This window comes from Chlorocebus sabaeus, chromosome 8 (genome assembly GCF_047675955.1).
Source record: "Chlorocebus sabaeus isolate Y175 chromosome 8, mChlSab1.0.hap1, whole genome shotgun sequence".
Classification (NCBI taxonomy): Eukaryota; Metazoa; Chordata; class Mammalia; order Primates; family Cercopithecidae; genus Chlorocebus; species Chlorocebus sabaeus.
The window spans coordinates 103,458,222-103,474,360 of record NC_132911.1 but is presented as its reverse complement, the minus strand read 5'-3'; the positions used below and the strand labels follow the sequence as shown (position 1 = coordinate 103,474,360).

The 16,139-nt window shown below is 38.8% G+C and overlaps 1 protein-coding gene across 7 annotated transcripts in view; it reads right to left on the bottom strand.

The window, feature by feature from the left end:
- Positions 1-16,139, bottom strand: part of VPS13B (vacuolar protein sorting 13 homolog B) — an 870,718-nt gene that overhangs the window by 156,273 nt on the left and 698,306 nt on the right. For all 7 annotated transcript variants that reach the window (XM_037999868.2, XM_073018246.1, XM_037999863.2 and 4 more), the window contains exon 37: positions 151-353. In XM_037999868.2, coding sequence (XP_037855796.2) covers positions 151-353 — 203 coding nt within the window. The remainder of the gene's footprint in view (positions 1-150; positions 354-16,139) is intronic.

Sequence of the window (16,139 nt, the reverse complement as noted above, 5' to 3'; positions counted from 1 at the left end):
ATATCTCAATAAAGTTGTGGAAAATTTAACAAGTAGCAATCTAACAAATACCCTTTCTTACCACACATTTAAAATTTAGTGAAACAGTTCAAAAACTGAACAGAGGCTAGTTAATAACCTATGAAAAAAATATGGCCAATACCCACAGACCTGTAGCAGACCTCCTCTTAAGTCAATGGATATTTTTGGTATGGATTGCTCCGGGCCTGGATTGCCGCTGTGTTTACACCATTTAGCTTCCAGATTGGCAGTGGCACAACATGGTCCTATCAGAATGCGGCTTCTTTCTTTGAGACTTGTTTTAAGGAGAAAATCGTTTATAGTGAGTAGAAATGATGACCCAAGAATTATGCCTGAAAAAAAAAACAGAGAAGAGTATATAATTCATCCTTACCAAAAAAATGTTTGGGAAAGAACTATCTGTATTTTTGAAGAGTATTAATTCGTCTTTTGTCAGAGTCTTCTTGCTCAGTTGGCAGTCCACCACCGTTTCATGCCATTTATACAGAGTTCTAGTTATAAAGCAGGTATACCTCATTCACATTCCTAACAAAGTAATATTTGCCAAAACATTATGACTTTTTCCATGTGTGAGCATTTTAAGTTTTATGAGTAGAGACATTTTCATTAAGTTGTGCAAGTTTTTCAAGCAACTACATTAAGAATAAGAACAGCTGCTTCATTTGTCTATTGTTAACATGATGGGAAAGGGTAATTTTCTGTGATTTCGTACAGTAACAGAGTGCAGTATATTACTTTGCTAGACACTCAAGTTTTTTACTGACCCATGTTAAAATTCAAAACAATCAAAATATATAACATGTGTTTTCTAAAAATTTTAGTTTAATCCAAACTTCACACATCATAACCACTTGAAGTTTACAAAGTCTTAAAAACAGATAGTGGCAGGTTAGATTTATGAGAAAAACTATATGCTATAGTTCAAAGTAAATATACCCAGAAAAGGAATACACTTTAAAATGTAGGTTTTCTTTTGAAGTTAAAATAGGGGTGTAGATCAAAACGTTTTCATAAAACCAATGGCACATTTTAAGATATTTAGATGCAAAGTTAGAGTAGTGAGTTAACTTTCCTCCCAAGGAGCTCATATTCTAAATTGTCATAGTGAATATTGAATTTCACCAGACCACGTTTGTAATGCCCATGGCTTATTTTTCTAATGATATTTGATCCCTAAAAAAGATGAAAGATTAAAAAACACCTTAGGCCCATAGTATACACGTTTCAAAGTACAGTAACCACACTGACTTTTCAATTCTGTAGAGACTTGAAAATTTCATATAAGTTGTATATTCCTACTGCAGAAATAAGATATTCAACCTCTAATCCTCCACAGAAGGCATCACACCCACAAAAGCGTTAGAGATAAGACTTTTGTTTAAAAATAATCATGGTGGAAATCCATTGCTTAAAATGTTTCATCAAATTGTGAAACTGAAACTACCATTTCATTTACAATTATCCTGATTCAAAGCTTTCACTCAGTCTAAACAAACAAATAAACAAGCAAAAAAAGCACTCCAGAAAATAAAAGAAATAGAAACAGGCCCCAAAATACCCCCAAATAAAAAACCATCTTTATTAACAGAGTCCGTAACTTAAGCCATAATTTTCTGACTTAACAGCATTACCTTTCTAAAATATCTAAAACTTCTAAAAGTAAATATTTGCTAAATGAAATATATCTATTCATCATCCAGAAATTTGCCATAAAGGCATAAAAGTATAGCCTTAATTCAGTATAATTATTTAGTAAATGAGCATTAACAGAATGTCAGGATTACATCATCTTTTATTTTCAAATACACATATCTTTGTACAACCCCACACTGACATACCTAATTAACTGTTTGTAATCTTAGTGTGATAGTCATATTGAATCCTTGTACACAGTGTTTAATGCCAAAGGCCACCTAGTTTGCTTATCTTATTTAATGGTTATCATTATCTCTTCAGGCACCCAGACTGAAAAACCTCAGGTCCTCTTTGAAGGCTCTTATTTCCTTTGACAAATTTCTAAAACTTATCAATTTCTATCTCATTCTCTCCAATTCCATTATTTTAAAACATCAAAGAAGAGACACCTGAATAATATGAGTGACTGAAAGAGACGATCACACCATTTTCAAGCTCTAGTACTGACCACGCTGGAGGCAAGGACCAGCTTATTCAGTGTAGTCCTGGGCACAACAGTAGCTATCCAGGACATGTTCCATTGAACTGAATCGACAGTTTAGAATCTGATCCTATTTTTCTTTTTCTTTTTTTTTTTTTTTTTAAATTTATTTATTATTATTAAACTTCAAGTTGTAGGGTACATGTGCACAATGTGCAGGTTTGCTACATATGTATACTTGTGCCATGTTGGTGTGCTGCACCCATCAACCCGTCATTTACATAAGGTATAACTCCCAATGCAATCCCTCCCCCCTCCCTCCTCCCCATGATAGGCCCCGGTGTGTGATGTTCCCCTTCCCGAGTCCAAGTGATCTCATTGTTCAGTTCCCACCTATGAGTGAGAACATGCGGTGTTTGGTTTTCTGTTCTTGTGATAGTTTGCTAAGAATGATGGTTTCCAGCTGCATCCATGTCCCTACAAAGGACACAAACTCATCCTTTTTTATGGCTGCATAGTATTCCATGGTGTATATGTGCCACATTTTCTTAATCCAATCTGTCACTGATGGACATTTGGGTTGATTCCAAGTCTTTGCTATTGTGAATAGTGCTGCAATAAACATACGTGTGCATGTGTCTTTATAGAAGCATAATCTATAATCCTTTGGGTATATACCTAGTAATGGGATGGCTGGGTCATATGGTACATCTAGTTCTAGATCCTTGAGGAATCGCCATACTGTTTTCCATAATGGTTGAACTAGTTTACAATCCCACCAACAGTGTAAAAGTGTTCCTATTTCTCCACATCCTCTCCAGCACCTGTTGTTTCCTGACTTTTCAATGATCGCCATTCTAACTGGTGTGAGATGGTATCTCATTGTGGTTTTGATTTGCATTTCTCTGATGGCCAGTGATGATGAGCATTTTTCCATGTGTCTGTTGGCTGTATGAATGTCTTCTTTTGAGAAATGTCTGTTCATATCCTTTGCCCACTTTTGGATGAGGTTGTTTGTTTTTTTCTTGTAAATTTGTTTGAGTTCTTTGTAGGTTCTGGATATTAGCCCTTTGTCAGATGAGTAGATTGCAAAAATTTTCTCCCATTCTGTAGGTTGCCTGTTCACTCTGATGGTAGTTTCTTTTGCTGTGCAGAAGCTCTTTAGTTTAATGAGATCCCATTTGTCAATTTTGGCTTTTGCTGCCGTTGCTTTTGGTGTTTTAGACATGAAGTCTTTGCCCATGCCTATGTCCTGAATGGTATTACCTAGGTTTTCCTCTAGGATTTTTATGGTATTAGGTCTAACATTTAAGTCTCTAATCCATCTTGAATTAATTTTCGTATAAGGAGTAAGGAAAGGATCCAGTTTCAGCTTTCTACTTATGGCTAGCCAGTTTTCCCAGCACCATTTATTAAATAGGGAATCCTTTCCCCATTTCTTGTTTCTCTCAGGTTTGTCAAAGATCAGATGGCTGTAGATGTGTGGTATTATTTCTGAGGACTCTGTTCTGTTCCATTGGTCTATATCTCTGTTTTGGTACCAGTACCATGCTGTTTTGGTTACTGTAGCCTTGTAGTATAGTTTGAAGTCAGGTAGCGTGATGCCTCCAGCTTTGTTCTTTTGACTTAGGATTGTCTTGGAGATGCGGGCTCTTTTTTGGTTCCATATGAACTTTAAAGCAGTTTTTTCCAATTCTGTGAAGAAGCTCATTGGTAGCTTGATGGGGATGGCATTGAATCTATAAATTACCTTGGGCAGTATGGCCATTTTCACGATATTGATTCTTCCTATCCATGAGCATGGTATGTTCTTCCATTTGTTTGTGTCCTCTTTGATTTCACTGAGCAGTGGTTTGTAGTTCTCCTTGAAGAGGTCCTTTACATCCCTTGTAAGTTGGATTCCTAGGTATTTTATTCTCTTTGAAGCAATTGTGAATGGAAGTTCATTCCTGATTTGGCTCTCTGTTTGACTGTCACTGGTGTATAAGAATGCTTGTGATTTTTGCACATTAATTTTGTATCCTGAGACTTTGCTGAAGTTGCTGATCAGCTTAAGGAGATTTTGGGCTGAGACAATGGGGTTTTCTAAATATACAATCATGTCGTCTGCAAACAGGGACAATTTGACTTCTTCTTTTCCTAACTGAATCCCCTTGATTTCTTTCTCTTGCCTGATGGCCCTAGCCAGAACTTCCAACACTATGTTGAATAGGAGTGGTGAGAGAGGGCATCCCTGTCTTGTGCCAGTTTTCAAAGGGAATTTTTCCAGTTTTTGCCCATTCAGTATGATATTGGCTGTGGGTTTGTCATAAATAGCTCTTATTATTTTGAGGTACGTTCCATCAATACCGAATTTATTGAGCGTTTTTAGCATGAAGGGCTGTTGAATTTTGTCAAAAGCCTTTTCTGCATCTATTGAGATAATGATGTGGTTCTTGTCTTTGGTTCTGTTTATATGCTGGATTATGTTTATTGATTTGCGAATGTTGAACCAGCCTTGCATCCCAGGGATGAAGCCCACTTGATCATGGTGGATAAGCTTTTTGATGTGCTGCTGAATCCGGTTTGCCAGTATTTTATTGAGGATTTTTGCATCGATGTTCATCAGGGATATTGGTCTAAAATTCTCTTTTTTTGTTGTGTCTCTGCCAGGCTTTGGTATCAGGATGATGTTGGCCTCATAAAATGAGTTAGGGAGGATTCCCTCTTTTTCTATTGATTGGAATAGTTTCAGAAGGAATGGTACCAGCTCCTCCTTGTACCTCTGGTAGAATTCAGCTGTGAATCCATCTGGTCCTGGACTTTTTTTGGTTGGTAGGCTATTAATTATTGCCTCAATTTCAGAGCCTACTATTGGTCTATTCAGGGATTCAACTTCTTCCTGGTTTAGTCTTGGAAGAGTGTAAGTGTCCAGGAAATTATCCATTTCTTCTAGATTTTCCAGTTTATTTGCGTAGAGGTGTTTATAGTATTCTCTGATGGTAGTTTGTATTTCTGTGGGGTCGGTGGTGATATCCCCTTTATCATTTTTAATTGCGTCGATTTGATTCTTCTCTCTTTTCTTCTTTATTAGTCTTGCTAGTGGTCTGTCAATTTTGTTGATCTTTTCAAAAAACCAACTCCTGGATTCATTGATTTTTTGGAGGGTTTTTTGTGTCTCTATCTCCTTCAGTTCTGCTCTGATCTTAGTTATTTCTTGCCTTCTGCTAGCTTTCGAATGTGTTTGCTCTTGCTTCTCTAGTTCTTTTAATTGCGATGTTAGAGTGTCAATTTTAGATCTTTCCTGCTTTCTCTTGTGGGCATTTAGTGCTATAAATTTCCCTCTACACACTGCTTTAAATGTGTCCCAGAGATTCTGGTATGTTGTATCTTTGTTCTCATTGGTTTCAAAGAACATCTTTATTTCTGCCTTCATTTCGTTATGTACCCAGTAGTCATTCAGGAGCAGGTTGTTCAGTGTCCATGTAGTTGAGCGGTTTTGATTGAGTTTCTTAGTCCTGAGTTCTAATTTGATTGCACTGTGGTCTGAGAGACAGTTTGTTATAATTTCTGTTCTTGTACATTTGCTGAGGAGTGCTTTACTTCCAATTACGTGGTCAATTTTGGAGTAAGTACGATGTGGTGCTGAGAAGAATGTATATTCTGTTGATTTGGGGTGGAGAGTTCTATAGATGTCTATTAGGTCTGCTTGCTGCAGAGATGAGTTCAATTCCTGGATATCCTTGTTAACTTTCTGTCTCGTTGATCTGTCTAATGTTGACAGTGGAGTGTTGAAGTCTCCCATTATTATTGTATGGGAGTCTAAGTCTCTTTGTAAGTCTCTAAGGACTTGCTTTATGAATCTGGGTGCTCCTGTATTGGGTGCGTATATATTTAGGATAGTTAGCTCTTCCTGTTGAATTGATCCCTTTACCATTATGTAATGGCCTTCTTTGTCTCTTTTGATCTTTGATGGTTTAAAGTCTATTTTATCAGAGACTAGTATTGCAACCCCCGCTTTTTTTTGTTCTCCATTTGCTTGGTAAATCTTCCTCCATCCCTTTATTTTGAGCCTATGTATGTCTCTGCGCGTGAGATGGGTCTCCTGAATACAGCAGACTGATGGGTCTTGACTCTTTATCCAGTTTGCCAGTCTGTGTCTTTTAATTGGAGCATTTAGTCCATTTACATTTAAGGTTAAGATTGTTATGTGTGAACTTGATCCTGCCATTATGATATTAACTGGTTATTTTGCTCGTTAGTTGATGCAGTTTCTTCCTAGCCTTGATGGTCTTTACATTTTGGCATGTTTTTGCAATGGCTGGTACCGGTTGTTCCTTTCCATGTTTAGTGCTTCCTTCAGGGTCTCTTGTAAGGCAGGCCTAGTGGTGACAAAATCTCTAAGCATTTGCTTATCTGTAAAGGATTTTATTTCTCCTTCACTTATGAAACTTAGTTTGGCTGGATATAAAATCCTGGGTTTAAAATTCTTTTCTTTAAGAATGTTGAATATTGGCCCCCACTCTCTTCTGGCTTGAAGAGTTTCTGCCGAGAGATCTGCTGTTAGTCTGATGGGCTTCCCTTTGTGGGTAACCCGACCTTTCTCTCTGGCTGCCCTTAAGATTTTTTCCTTCATTTCAACTTTGGTGAATCTGGCAATTATGTGTCTTGGAGTTGCTCTTCTCGAGGAGTATCTTTGTGGCGTTCTCTGTATTTCCTGGATTTGAATGTTGGCCTGCCCTACTAGGTTGGGGAAGTTCTCCTGGATGATATCCTGAAGAGTGTTTTCCAACTTGGTTCCATTTTCCCCGTCACTTTCAGGCACCCCAATCAGACGTAGATTTGGTCTTTTTACATAATCCCATACTTCTTGCAGGCTTTGTTCATTTCTTTTTCTTCTTTTTTCTTTTGGTTTCTCTTCTCGCTTCATTTCATTCATTTGATCCTCCATCGCTGACATTCTTTCTTCCAGTTGATCGAGACGGTTACTGAAGCTTGTGCATTTGTCACGTATTTCTCGTGCCATGGTTTTCGTCTCTTTCATTTCGTTTGTGAGCTTCTCTGCATTAATTACTCTAGCCATCAATTCTTCCACTTTTTTTTCAAGATTTTTAGTTTCTTTGCGCTGGGTACGTAATTCCTCCTTTAGCTCTGAGAAATTTGATGGACTGAAGCCTTCTTCTCTCATCTCGTCGAAGTCATTCTCCATCCAGCTTTGATCCGTTGCTGGCGATGAGCTGCGCTCCTTTGCCGGGGGAGATGCGCTCTTATTTTTTGAATTCCCAGCTTTTCTGCCCTGCTTTTTCCCCATCTTTGTGGTTTTATCTGCCTCTGGTCTTTGATGATGGTGATGTACTGATGGGGTTTTGGTGTAGGTGTCCTTCCTGTTTGATAGCTTTCCTTCTAACAGTCAGGATCCTCAGCTGTAGGTTATAGCTGTAGGAGATTGCTTGAGGTCCACTCCAGACCCTGTTTGCCTGGGTATCAGCAGCAGAGGCTGCAGAAGATAGAATATTTCTGAACAGCGAGTGTACCTATCTGATTCTTGCTTTGGAAGCTTCCTCTCAGGGGTGTACTCCACCCTGTGAGGTGTGGTGTGTCAGACTGCCCCTAGTGGGGGATGTCTCCCAGTTAGGCTACTCAGGGGTCAGGGACCCACTTGAGCAGGGAGTCTGTCCCTTCTCAGATCTCAACCTCCGTGTTGGGAGATCCACTGCTCTCTTCAAAGCTGTCAGACAGAGTCGTTTGCGTCTGCAGAGCTGCTGCGTTTGTTATTATTTACTGTGCCCTGTCCCCAGAGGTGGAGTCTACAGAGACAGGCAGGTTTCCTTGAGCTGCTGTGAGCTCCACCCAGTTCGAGCTTCCCAGCAGCTTTGTTTACCTACTTAAGCCTCAGCAATGGCGGGCGCCCCTCCCCCAGCCTCGCTGCTGCCTTGCTGGTAGATCACAGACTGCTGTGCTAGCAATGAGGGAGGCTCCGTGGGTGTGGGACCCTCCCGGCCAGGTGTGGGATATGATCTCCTGGTGTGCCGGTTTGCTTAAAGCGCAGTTTTGGGGTGGGAGTTACCCGATTTTCCAGGTGTTGTGTGTCTCAGTTCCCCTGGCTAGGAAAAGGGATTCCCTTCCCCCTTGCGCTTTCCAGGTGAGGCAATGCTTCGCCCTGCTTCAGCTCTCGCTGGTCGGGCTGCAGCAGCTGACCAGCACCGATCGTCTGGCACTCCCCAGTGAGATGAACCCAGTACCTCAGTTGAAAATGCAGAAATCACCGGTCTTCTGTGTCGCTCGCGCTGGGAGTTGGAGACTGGAGCTGTTCCTATTCGGCCATCTTGCTCCGCCCCCAACATTTCTTTTTCTCTTTTTTTTTTTTTTTTTGAGACGGAGTCTCACTCTGTCGCCCAGGCTGGGGTGCAGTGGCCAGATCTCAGCTCACTGCAAGCTCCGCCTCCCGGGTTCACGCCATTCTCCTGCCTCAGCCTCCCGAGTAGCTGGGACTACAGGCGCCCGCCACCTCGCCCGGCTAGTTTTTTTTTCCTTTTTTTTTAGTAGAGACGGGGTTTCACCGTGTTCGCCAGGATGGTCTCGATCTCCTGACCTCGTGATCCGCCCGTCTCGGCCTCCCAAAGTGCTGGGATTACAGGCTTGAGCCACCGCACCCGGCCCTGATCCTATTTTTCAGCTGCCTCAACGTGTTTCTTAATTGGTAGACAGGAGATAAAACTGCTTATATCTTCGGTTTCATTTTGTACCACTGTAACATAACAAGGCTGGATGGAAGAGATCTAGAAATCATCTACTCCAAGACCCCTCACTTAAAAAAAAAAAAAAAAGCTTTCTATTTTGAAATAACTTTGGACCTACATAAAAGTTGAAAAAACATACTGTATAACATTCCCGTAAACCCTTCACCTAGCTAAGTAACTTTAGTACAAATACTGCAATCAGGAAATCCACATCAATATAATACTTTTAAATAATCTACACATCTTTTTAAAATTTTGCCATTTTTCCCACTACTTTCATCTTTCTGGTCCAGGATTCAATCTAGGATCTCTGCTGAATTTAATCATCAAAGCTTCTTAGTATTCTTTAATATGTGACAGATCCCCCAGCTTTCTTTGGCTTTCATGACCTCGATACTGTGGAATAACCCAGGACAATCATTCTGTAACATGTCTGTCAGTTGGGGTTTATCTGATGTTTTCTTGTGATTAGAATGAGGTTATGCATTTTTGGCAATACCACAGAAGTGACACCCTTAGTGCATCATATTGGTGTATGTGATACTTAATATTTTATGATTTACAATATTAACTCTGATCATATGGCTAAAGTGGTGTCTGTCACATTTTGCCACTGTAAAGTTAACGCTTTCCCCTTGTAAATAAGTATTTTTGTGGGAGAGACACTTGGAGGTTATGCAAATATGCTCTTTTTCTTCAAACTTTCACCCACTGATGTTAGCATCCACCAGTAGTCTCACCTGCAATGATTTCTTGTGGTATGTGATAATGGTGGTTTCCTATTTCCCTTATTTAGAGCTGTCCCTTCTAGTGCCCACTTTGGTAGCACATATACTAGAGCTGTCCCTTCTACCCCATATACTAATTCAGTTATTTATTTATATCAGTATGGACTCATGAATATTCATTTTTATGGGTTATAATCCAATACTATCATTATTTACATTGTTGCTTACTCTGAACCAGCTTTGGCCATTGGGAGCCCTTTAAGATGGTCCCTGTGTCCTTTTAGTAAATGCTCATCATTTTTTTTTTTTTTTTAAGACAGAGTCTCACTCTGTCACACAGGCTGGAGTGCAGTGGTGTGATCTTGGCTCACTGCAACCTCTGCCTCCCGGGTTCCAGTGATTCTCCTGCCTCAGCCTCCTGAACAGCTTGGATTACAGGCGCCCACCACCATGCCCGGCTAATTTTTGTCTTTTTAGTAGAGATGGGGTTTCACCATGTTGGCCAAGCTGGTCTCAAACTCCTGTCCTTGGTTGATCTGCACATCTCAGCCTCTCAAAGTGCTGGGATTACAGGCGTAAGCCACTGCACCTGGCCTATGCCCATTATTTTTTGAGAACTTCTTTACTTTCAGGCTACAAAATATTTCAGGCTCATCTTGTATTTTTCCCACCCTATCTCCAGCACCAGCCATTTCTCCAAGGAGCTCTGGTTTCTTTTGTTGAAGAATGGTATCTAGAAACCAAAATCTGGGTGGTAGGTATGCTCGTTGCTACTGGGGTGTCACTGCTGCTAGGTCCTTTCAGCAGAGCTAAGAAGTATATGTATGTATAGCAACCCCAGTATACCTACGTATCTTTGTCTCTCTATCCACTGGTAAATATATTAAAAACCATGAATTCATACTGATACCTCAGGTTCAAATCCAACAGCACAGAGTGGTTTCTAGCCTTCTCCCCTTCCTTATTTGTAACCTCTTTCTATGACCGTGAGAAACTTGCTAAGTACCTCTTCAGGTGTGTCTGTTTCTAATCTACCCTAAACCAGCACTTGGAGTGGTCAATATTAAAGCAAAAGAACTAAGAAAGCCATAAAGAACAAGTTTATGGAAGCAAAGGTAATTATCTACTAAAGAAAAGTCACCTTTTCTGACTTTTATTCCTGGAAGTCTCTTTAGGAATGGGCTTGACAACATTTTGTCTACAAAGCATACAGAGGAATGAGATTCCTTTCTCACTCTATAGTGGCTTTCATTTAAAAAAGAATATTTGTAAGGATGATAAAATCTTATATTTGTAGAAATAACATAATACATACAGAATTTGGATCATATTAGGTATTTCTATTATGCAGGAACCACTTTAAAATACCGATATTGTACTAAATACTGATGTTGGACTAAAATTATGAGGATTTGTCTTAAAAGAACTAGTACTGAAATGTCAAAATTCATATCATTCTATATTATGCATATCACTTGCAAAGTGCCTAACCTCTTAGAGAACTTAAGTAGAGTTGATGGAAGGCTCTTTTTAACCCTCCCAAAGTTACACAATTACAAGTTCTTATTGACTGGGACAAGGAGAGAATGAAAAAAAAATTCCAGACTTGAATTATTACAAAACAAATATAGAAAAACACTTCCCTACTATTACACAAATCCTTTTTTTTTTCCTTGGGGACAGAGAATGGGATAGCTAGAATTCTCAAGAGAGTAAAGATAAAGGTAGGGACAGAAATATCAGGAAAATGGCATAGAATTAGGAAGCCAATGATCACACAAACATTTGGGAGGCTGGAACAAGAAGAAAGTGGGCCAGACTCAGGTGAGCACTAAGGAGGACCAGAGGATGCACAATGTGCTTCAGAAATAGAGGCCCTGCAATGAAGGCAGGCACTGAGCTAGCTATAGCTATGTTCCGGTGACAACAGAATCCAATGACTGGTTTGCCGGAAACAGTCTAGCAGGTTGTGAAACTTGCCACACTTTATGGGACTTTATGTTTGATATTCTCTGGAGATTGATTTGGTTCCAGAATGAGCATAATATTCAATGAAAACCACTAAGGTATAATAATACTTTTGGGAACATGACCCTTCCTCTTGCTCCCTGGTCTTGAGGTTAAGAAAATTAAGGCCCTGGAACTACTGGCAGTCAGCATGTGGAGCCTAAGGGCTGAAGCTGCGTAAAGCAGAGGGAGGAAATCTAACAGACTCAAACTCATCCTTTTTTATGGCTGCATAGTATTTTCAGCAAACTATCACAAGAACAGAGAACCAAACACCGCATGTTCTCACTCATAGGTGGGAACTGAACAATGAGATCACTTGGACTCGGGAAGGGGAACATCACACACCGGGGCCTATTATGAGGAGGGGGGAGGGGGGATTGCATTGGGAGTTATACCTGATGTAAATGACGAGTTGATGGGTGCTGAAGAGTTGATGGGTGCAGCACACCAACATGGCACAAGTATACATATGTAACAAACCTGCACGTTATGCACATGTACCCTAGAACTTAAAGTATAAAAAAAAAAAAAAAAAAAGAAGAAATCTAACAACTCTTGTATGCCTCAGGACAACAGTGGTTTGGAGCTTTTCACATACGTGACAACTGCTTAAACCAGTTTAGGTTGGATTTTCTGCCACGTGCAATCTGAAGGGTCACAAATAATACCTCTAACCAATGGGATTTCAATAAGTAATCTTCAGTTTTCTATTCTCCCCTTGAACTAATATTTCAGCAAACTTCTCTACTCATGGCTTAAACCATAATATCTGTCCTTATGACACAGTATCTAAAACCAGGCTTAATTTCTTAAACAAGTGCTATTACCATGCTTCTGATTGTTTCTAAGGAATTTAGATATCCTGGTTCACCTTCAATTTGACATTTATGTAGGCATGTATCCATTATTCAACCAAAAGTTACTGGTTATCTACCACACATTGGGTATACGAAGAAAAAGAAAATAATTAGCAATTTTCTTTCATATCAGATTCTCCCTTGGCAATGTATTAGCTTCAAGTTCTGCAATCTCAATAGTAAAGTACTGAGTGGGGAAGAGATATCCCACATTTCTAATATTGACTCTGTTAAGCACATGAACTGTTGAACAGGAATACTTCCCTGGTATCATACAAACCCTAATAATTTTTGCTTTCTTTTTATTCACTTTATGTGCTGTTAATTCTTTTTCTCAGTCTCCTTTATTCTTTTGCCCAAGCCTACCCCTTGCTTTAGTCTTAGTTTTTACAATCATTCTACAGTTCTTATGTGCCCGTAACTCAGGCCTACCAGCACTGATCATGAGCTTGTTTAAACACACAAATGACACTGAGAATTTAATAAGATGCTAATGTTTGCAGTGAGGACACAGGAATAGCCATTGCCATAAAGTATTAAGAAAATACAAAATCCGCAGATATAAATATGTCCTGCCTGGTCCTTTTTGTCCTTTTTCTTTCTTGCCATATACCTATGTAGAAATTCAGTGTGGTTCAATTTTGAAACTTACACAACTGATACAACTCATCCCCATGTGCCTTCCTTGTCTGCTTCACAGACTGCACACACCAACCTGTTGTGACTCCATTCCTCAATGAGGGAACACAGTTATCTGTAGTACCACAGAAAGATTCACCCACAGATATCAGCTTTTAAGTTTAAAATAGATATTTCCTTTGAACATATATTCCGACATTAAAAAAAGCTACAACATAATAATAAAAATGTTAGTTAAGTGCTTTTAATCTTGGAACCAGTATTTATTTATTTATTTATTTATTTACAGAGTCTCGCTCTGTCACCCAGCCTGGTGTTCAGTGTGTGATCGAAGTTCACTGCAACCTCCACCTCCCTGGTTCAAGCAATTCCCCTGCCTCAGCCTTCTGAGTAGCTGGGATTACAGGCACACACCACCATGCCCAGCTAATTTGTTTGTTCGTTTTGTATTTTTTTTTTTTTTTTTTTTCATTTTTAGTAGAGATGGGATTTCACTGCGTTGGTCAGGCTGATCTCCGACCTTTGACCCCGTGATCTGCCTGCCTCGGCCTCCCAAAGTGTTGGGATCACAAGCGTGAGCCAGTATTTATTAAGAGCTTGTGATAATAGCAATAAAGGGTGGTGATGAATTTCACAAAGGGTCACTTATAGATGGTAAACCAAATTATACACTTTTACCACAAAATATGAAAGTAATCCCTGGGACTCATGACAGGGTTATTAATTTTCCTTTCCCCTTTCTTTCACTCTGAGAAGCTAGCCCGTGGGACATCAGGCCTTTCTCTTTTTTCCCAGGAAACATACTAAATATCTTCCTTATTTTGAACCTTATGTATTAACACACATATAAACCTAGGGCCACAGAGAATACTCAGAGTTCATGTAAACTAGATATTTATACATCCAACAACCTGGTATAAATGACAACAGAAAGTGAGTTAAGGCATGTGTTCTTCCTAGGGGGACGAATGCACCATTGGACAAAATGCCTACAAGTAAAAATTATAAAGAGCTACCTTCTTAACAATGGAACATTGGAAAAGGCCTGAATAATTTTGTAAAGTTCTGTGTGTGTGTTTATAGCAAATAAGACAAATGTTTATATTTGTTCTAGCTCATGAGTACACAGGCATTTGATGAATTACCCTGTACATTTTCTGTACTTGTATTTTTCTCCTAAATTTCTAAAAACAATAAAGATAAAATTTTTAAAAATATGCTTCAAAAGTTTAGGATATAAAATTATCACTTAAATGTTTAAAAGCATGACTATTATTAGAGTTACTTACCCAATTGTTGATCAGGTCATTTTTTAAAAACTTTAAATTCTGAAACAATTTTAGGCTTTCAGCAAAGTTGATATCCTCCACCCAGCTTCTCAATGTTAATAATTTACATAAAATCAGATTATGACTCTTAAAAACCATTAAATTTGCAGTGATATAATACTACTAATTGAAAGACCTTTCAATCTTACCAGCTTCTCCTCCAATGTCCTTTTTCCATTTCAGGATCCCATGTTGCATTTAGTGATTATGTGATCAGGTCACTTTGACCAAGCGTGCGGTATGACTTCTTCTACCTCCTTTCCTTCAACAGAATGCTTTCCCAATGAATTTTTCTGCTTTTTCCAAAAATCTATGTTTATCTTTTAAATTTAAGTTTTAGAAAACTAATAGCAGATATTTAATTAAACTAAACGAGGTGTAGCAACATTGAGAAATAATTTCAGAAACAACTGGTACGATAAACAGAACCAATCATGCTTCATTTGAACACTGACATACTTTTCATTGAGTATAAAAATTTACTTCAAGGAACAAATAGTTTAATGACTTTTAAAATACTCCTTCAGAAGACTAATAAATGCAAACCACTTGTTTTGGAAAATGTTTACAAAGTGCTGCCAGCCCTATATTGTCAGTATCTACCAGACCCTTAGTAAGGCTCCTAGTTTCTACATGCTGACTGAGCAAAATGCAATCTAAATCGAGCTTCTATATATTATTAGAAAGAGTAGTCAATGATGACATTGCTAGCAAAGCATATCCAGGTAATTATTTTATCCAGCTGTAAGTAATCTAAGGCTACTAGAAAATCAGCAAGCATGTGTTAGATATATCCAGAAGCTGATTTGCATAACAGTGAAGCATCAGAAAACCTCAAAATGTGAAAAGGACAAAATTTTGGAAGTATTGTCTGTAAAGACATAACAAATTCCTCAAAAATAAAGTCTTCCATTCCTTCAACCAATTATGTTGAAGCAGATAAAAATGGCATTTGGGTGCTCTAGCAATGAAAAAAATGTGTTCCTCCCCGCCCTTGATCAGAATATGTAAGTTGATCAGATCCTATTTAATTATACTGAATTCTGTAATAAACCTATATATATATATAGAGTGCATATATGTGTGTGTGTGTGTGTGTGTGTGTGTGTGTGTAGAGAGAGAGAGAGAGAGAGAGAACCTATAATATAGTAAACTAAAATACAGGAAAAAATGATATATGGGACAGCATAACAAAACCAGATAACTACATAGATACTGACATTTAAGCTGTAAAAGATGCCAGTATTCCCCAACAAATGAACTTAAAGGTCTAGTCATCAAAATAATAGACCAAATGGGTGGCCAGGCTGCTAACATGTTTCCCTTCTCAAAGCACCTGATGATTTCTCATAGGTGAGATTTCCATTCCCCAGGGACTGTGACTTAGTCCTTACTGGTAAGTAAAAATTGGGACCTCATAGTTTAATTCAAACCTCTTTGTTTGGACACAAGAAAATGGAAAAACAAGTAGCTGGAAGAGTTTTTTCTTTCCCATAAAAAAAGGCAGAATTTGTCATGAAAGATGAAGTGTCTACTGAGCTGGCTACTCACACATGGCCATTGTCTGGGAAAGGTATTTTTTATGAAATGCTTTAGAACTCTAGGATCCTGGAAAAATGAAAACTAAAAATACCAAAGGGTGATGGAGGATACGCTTTGCCTCCTTCTTCCCCTCCAATCTGCCACCATGCTCACTGTTTTTACAGTTGTGTTAGTTTATT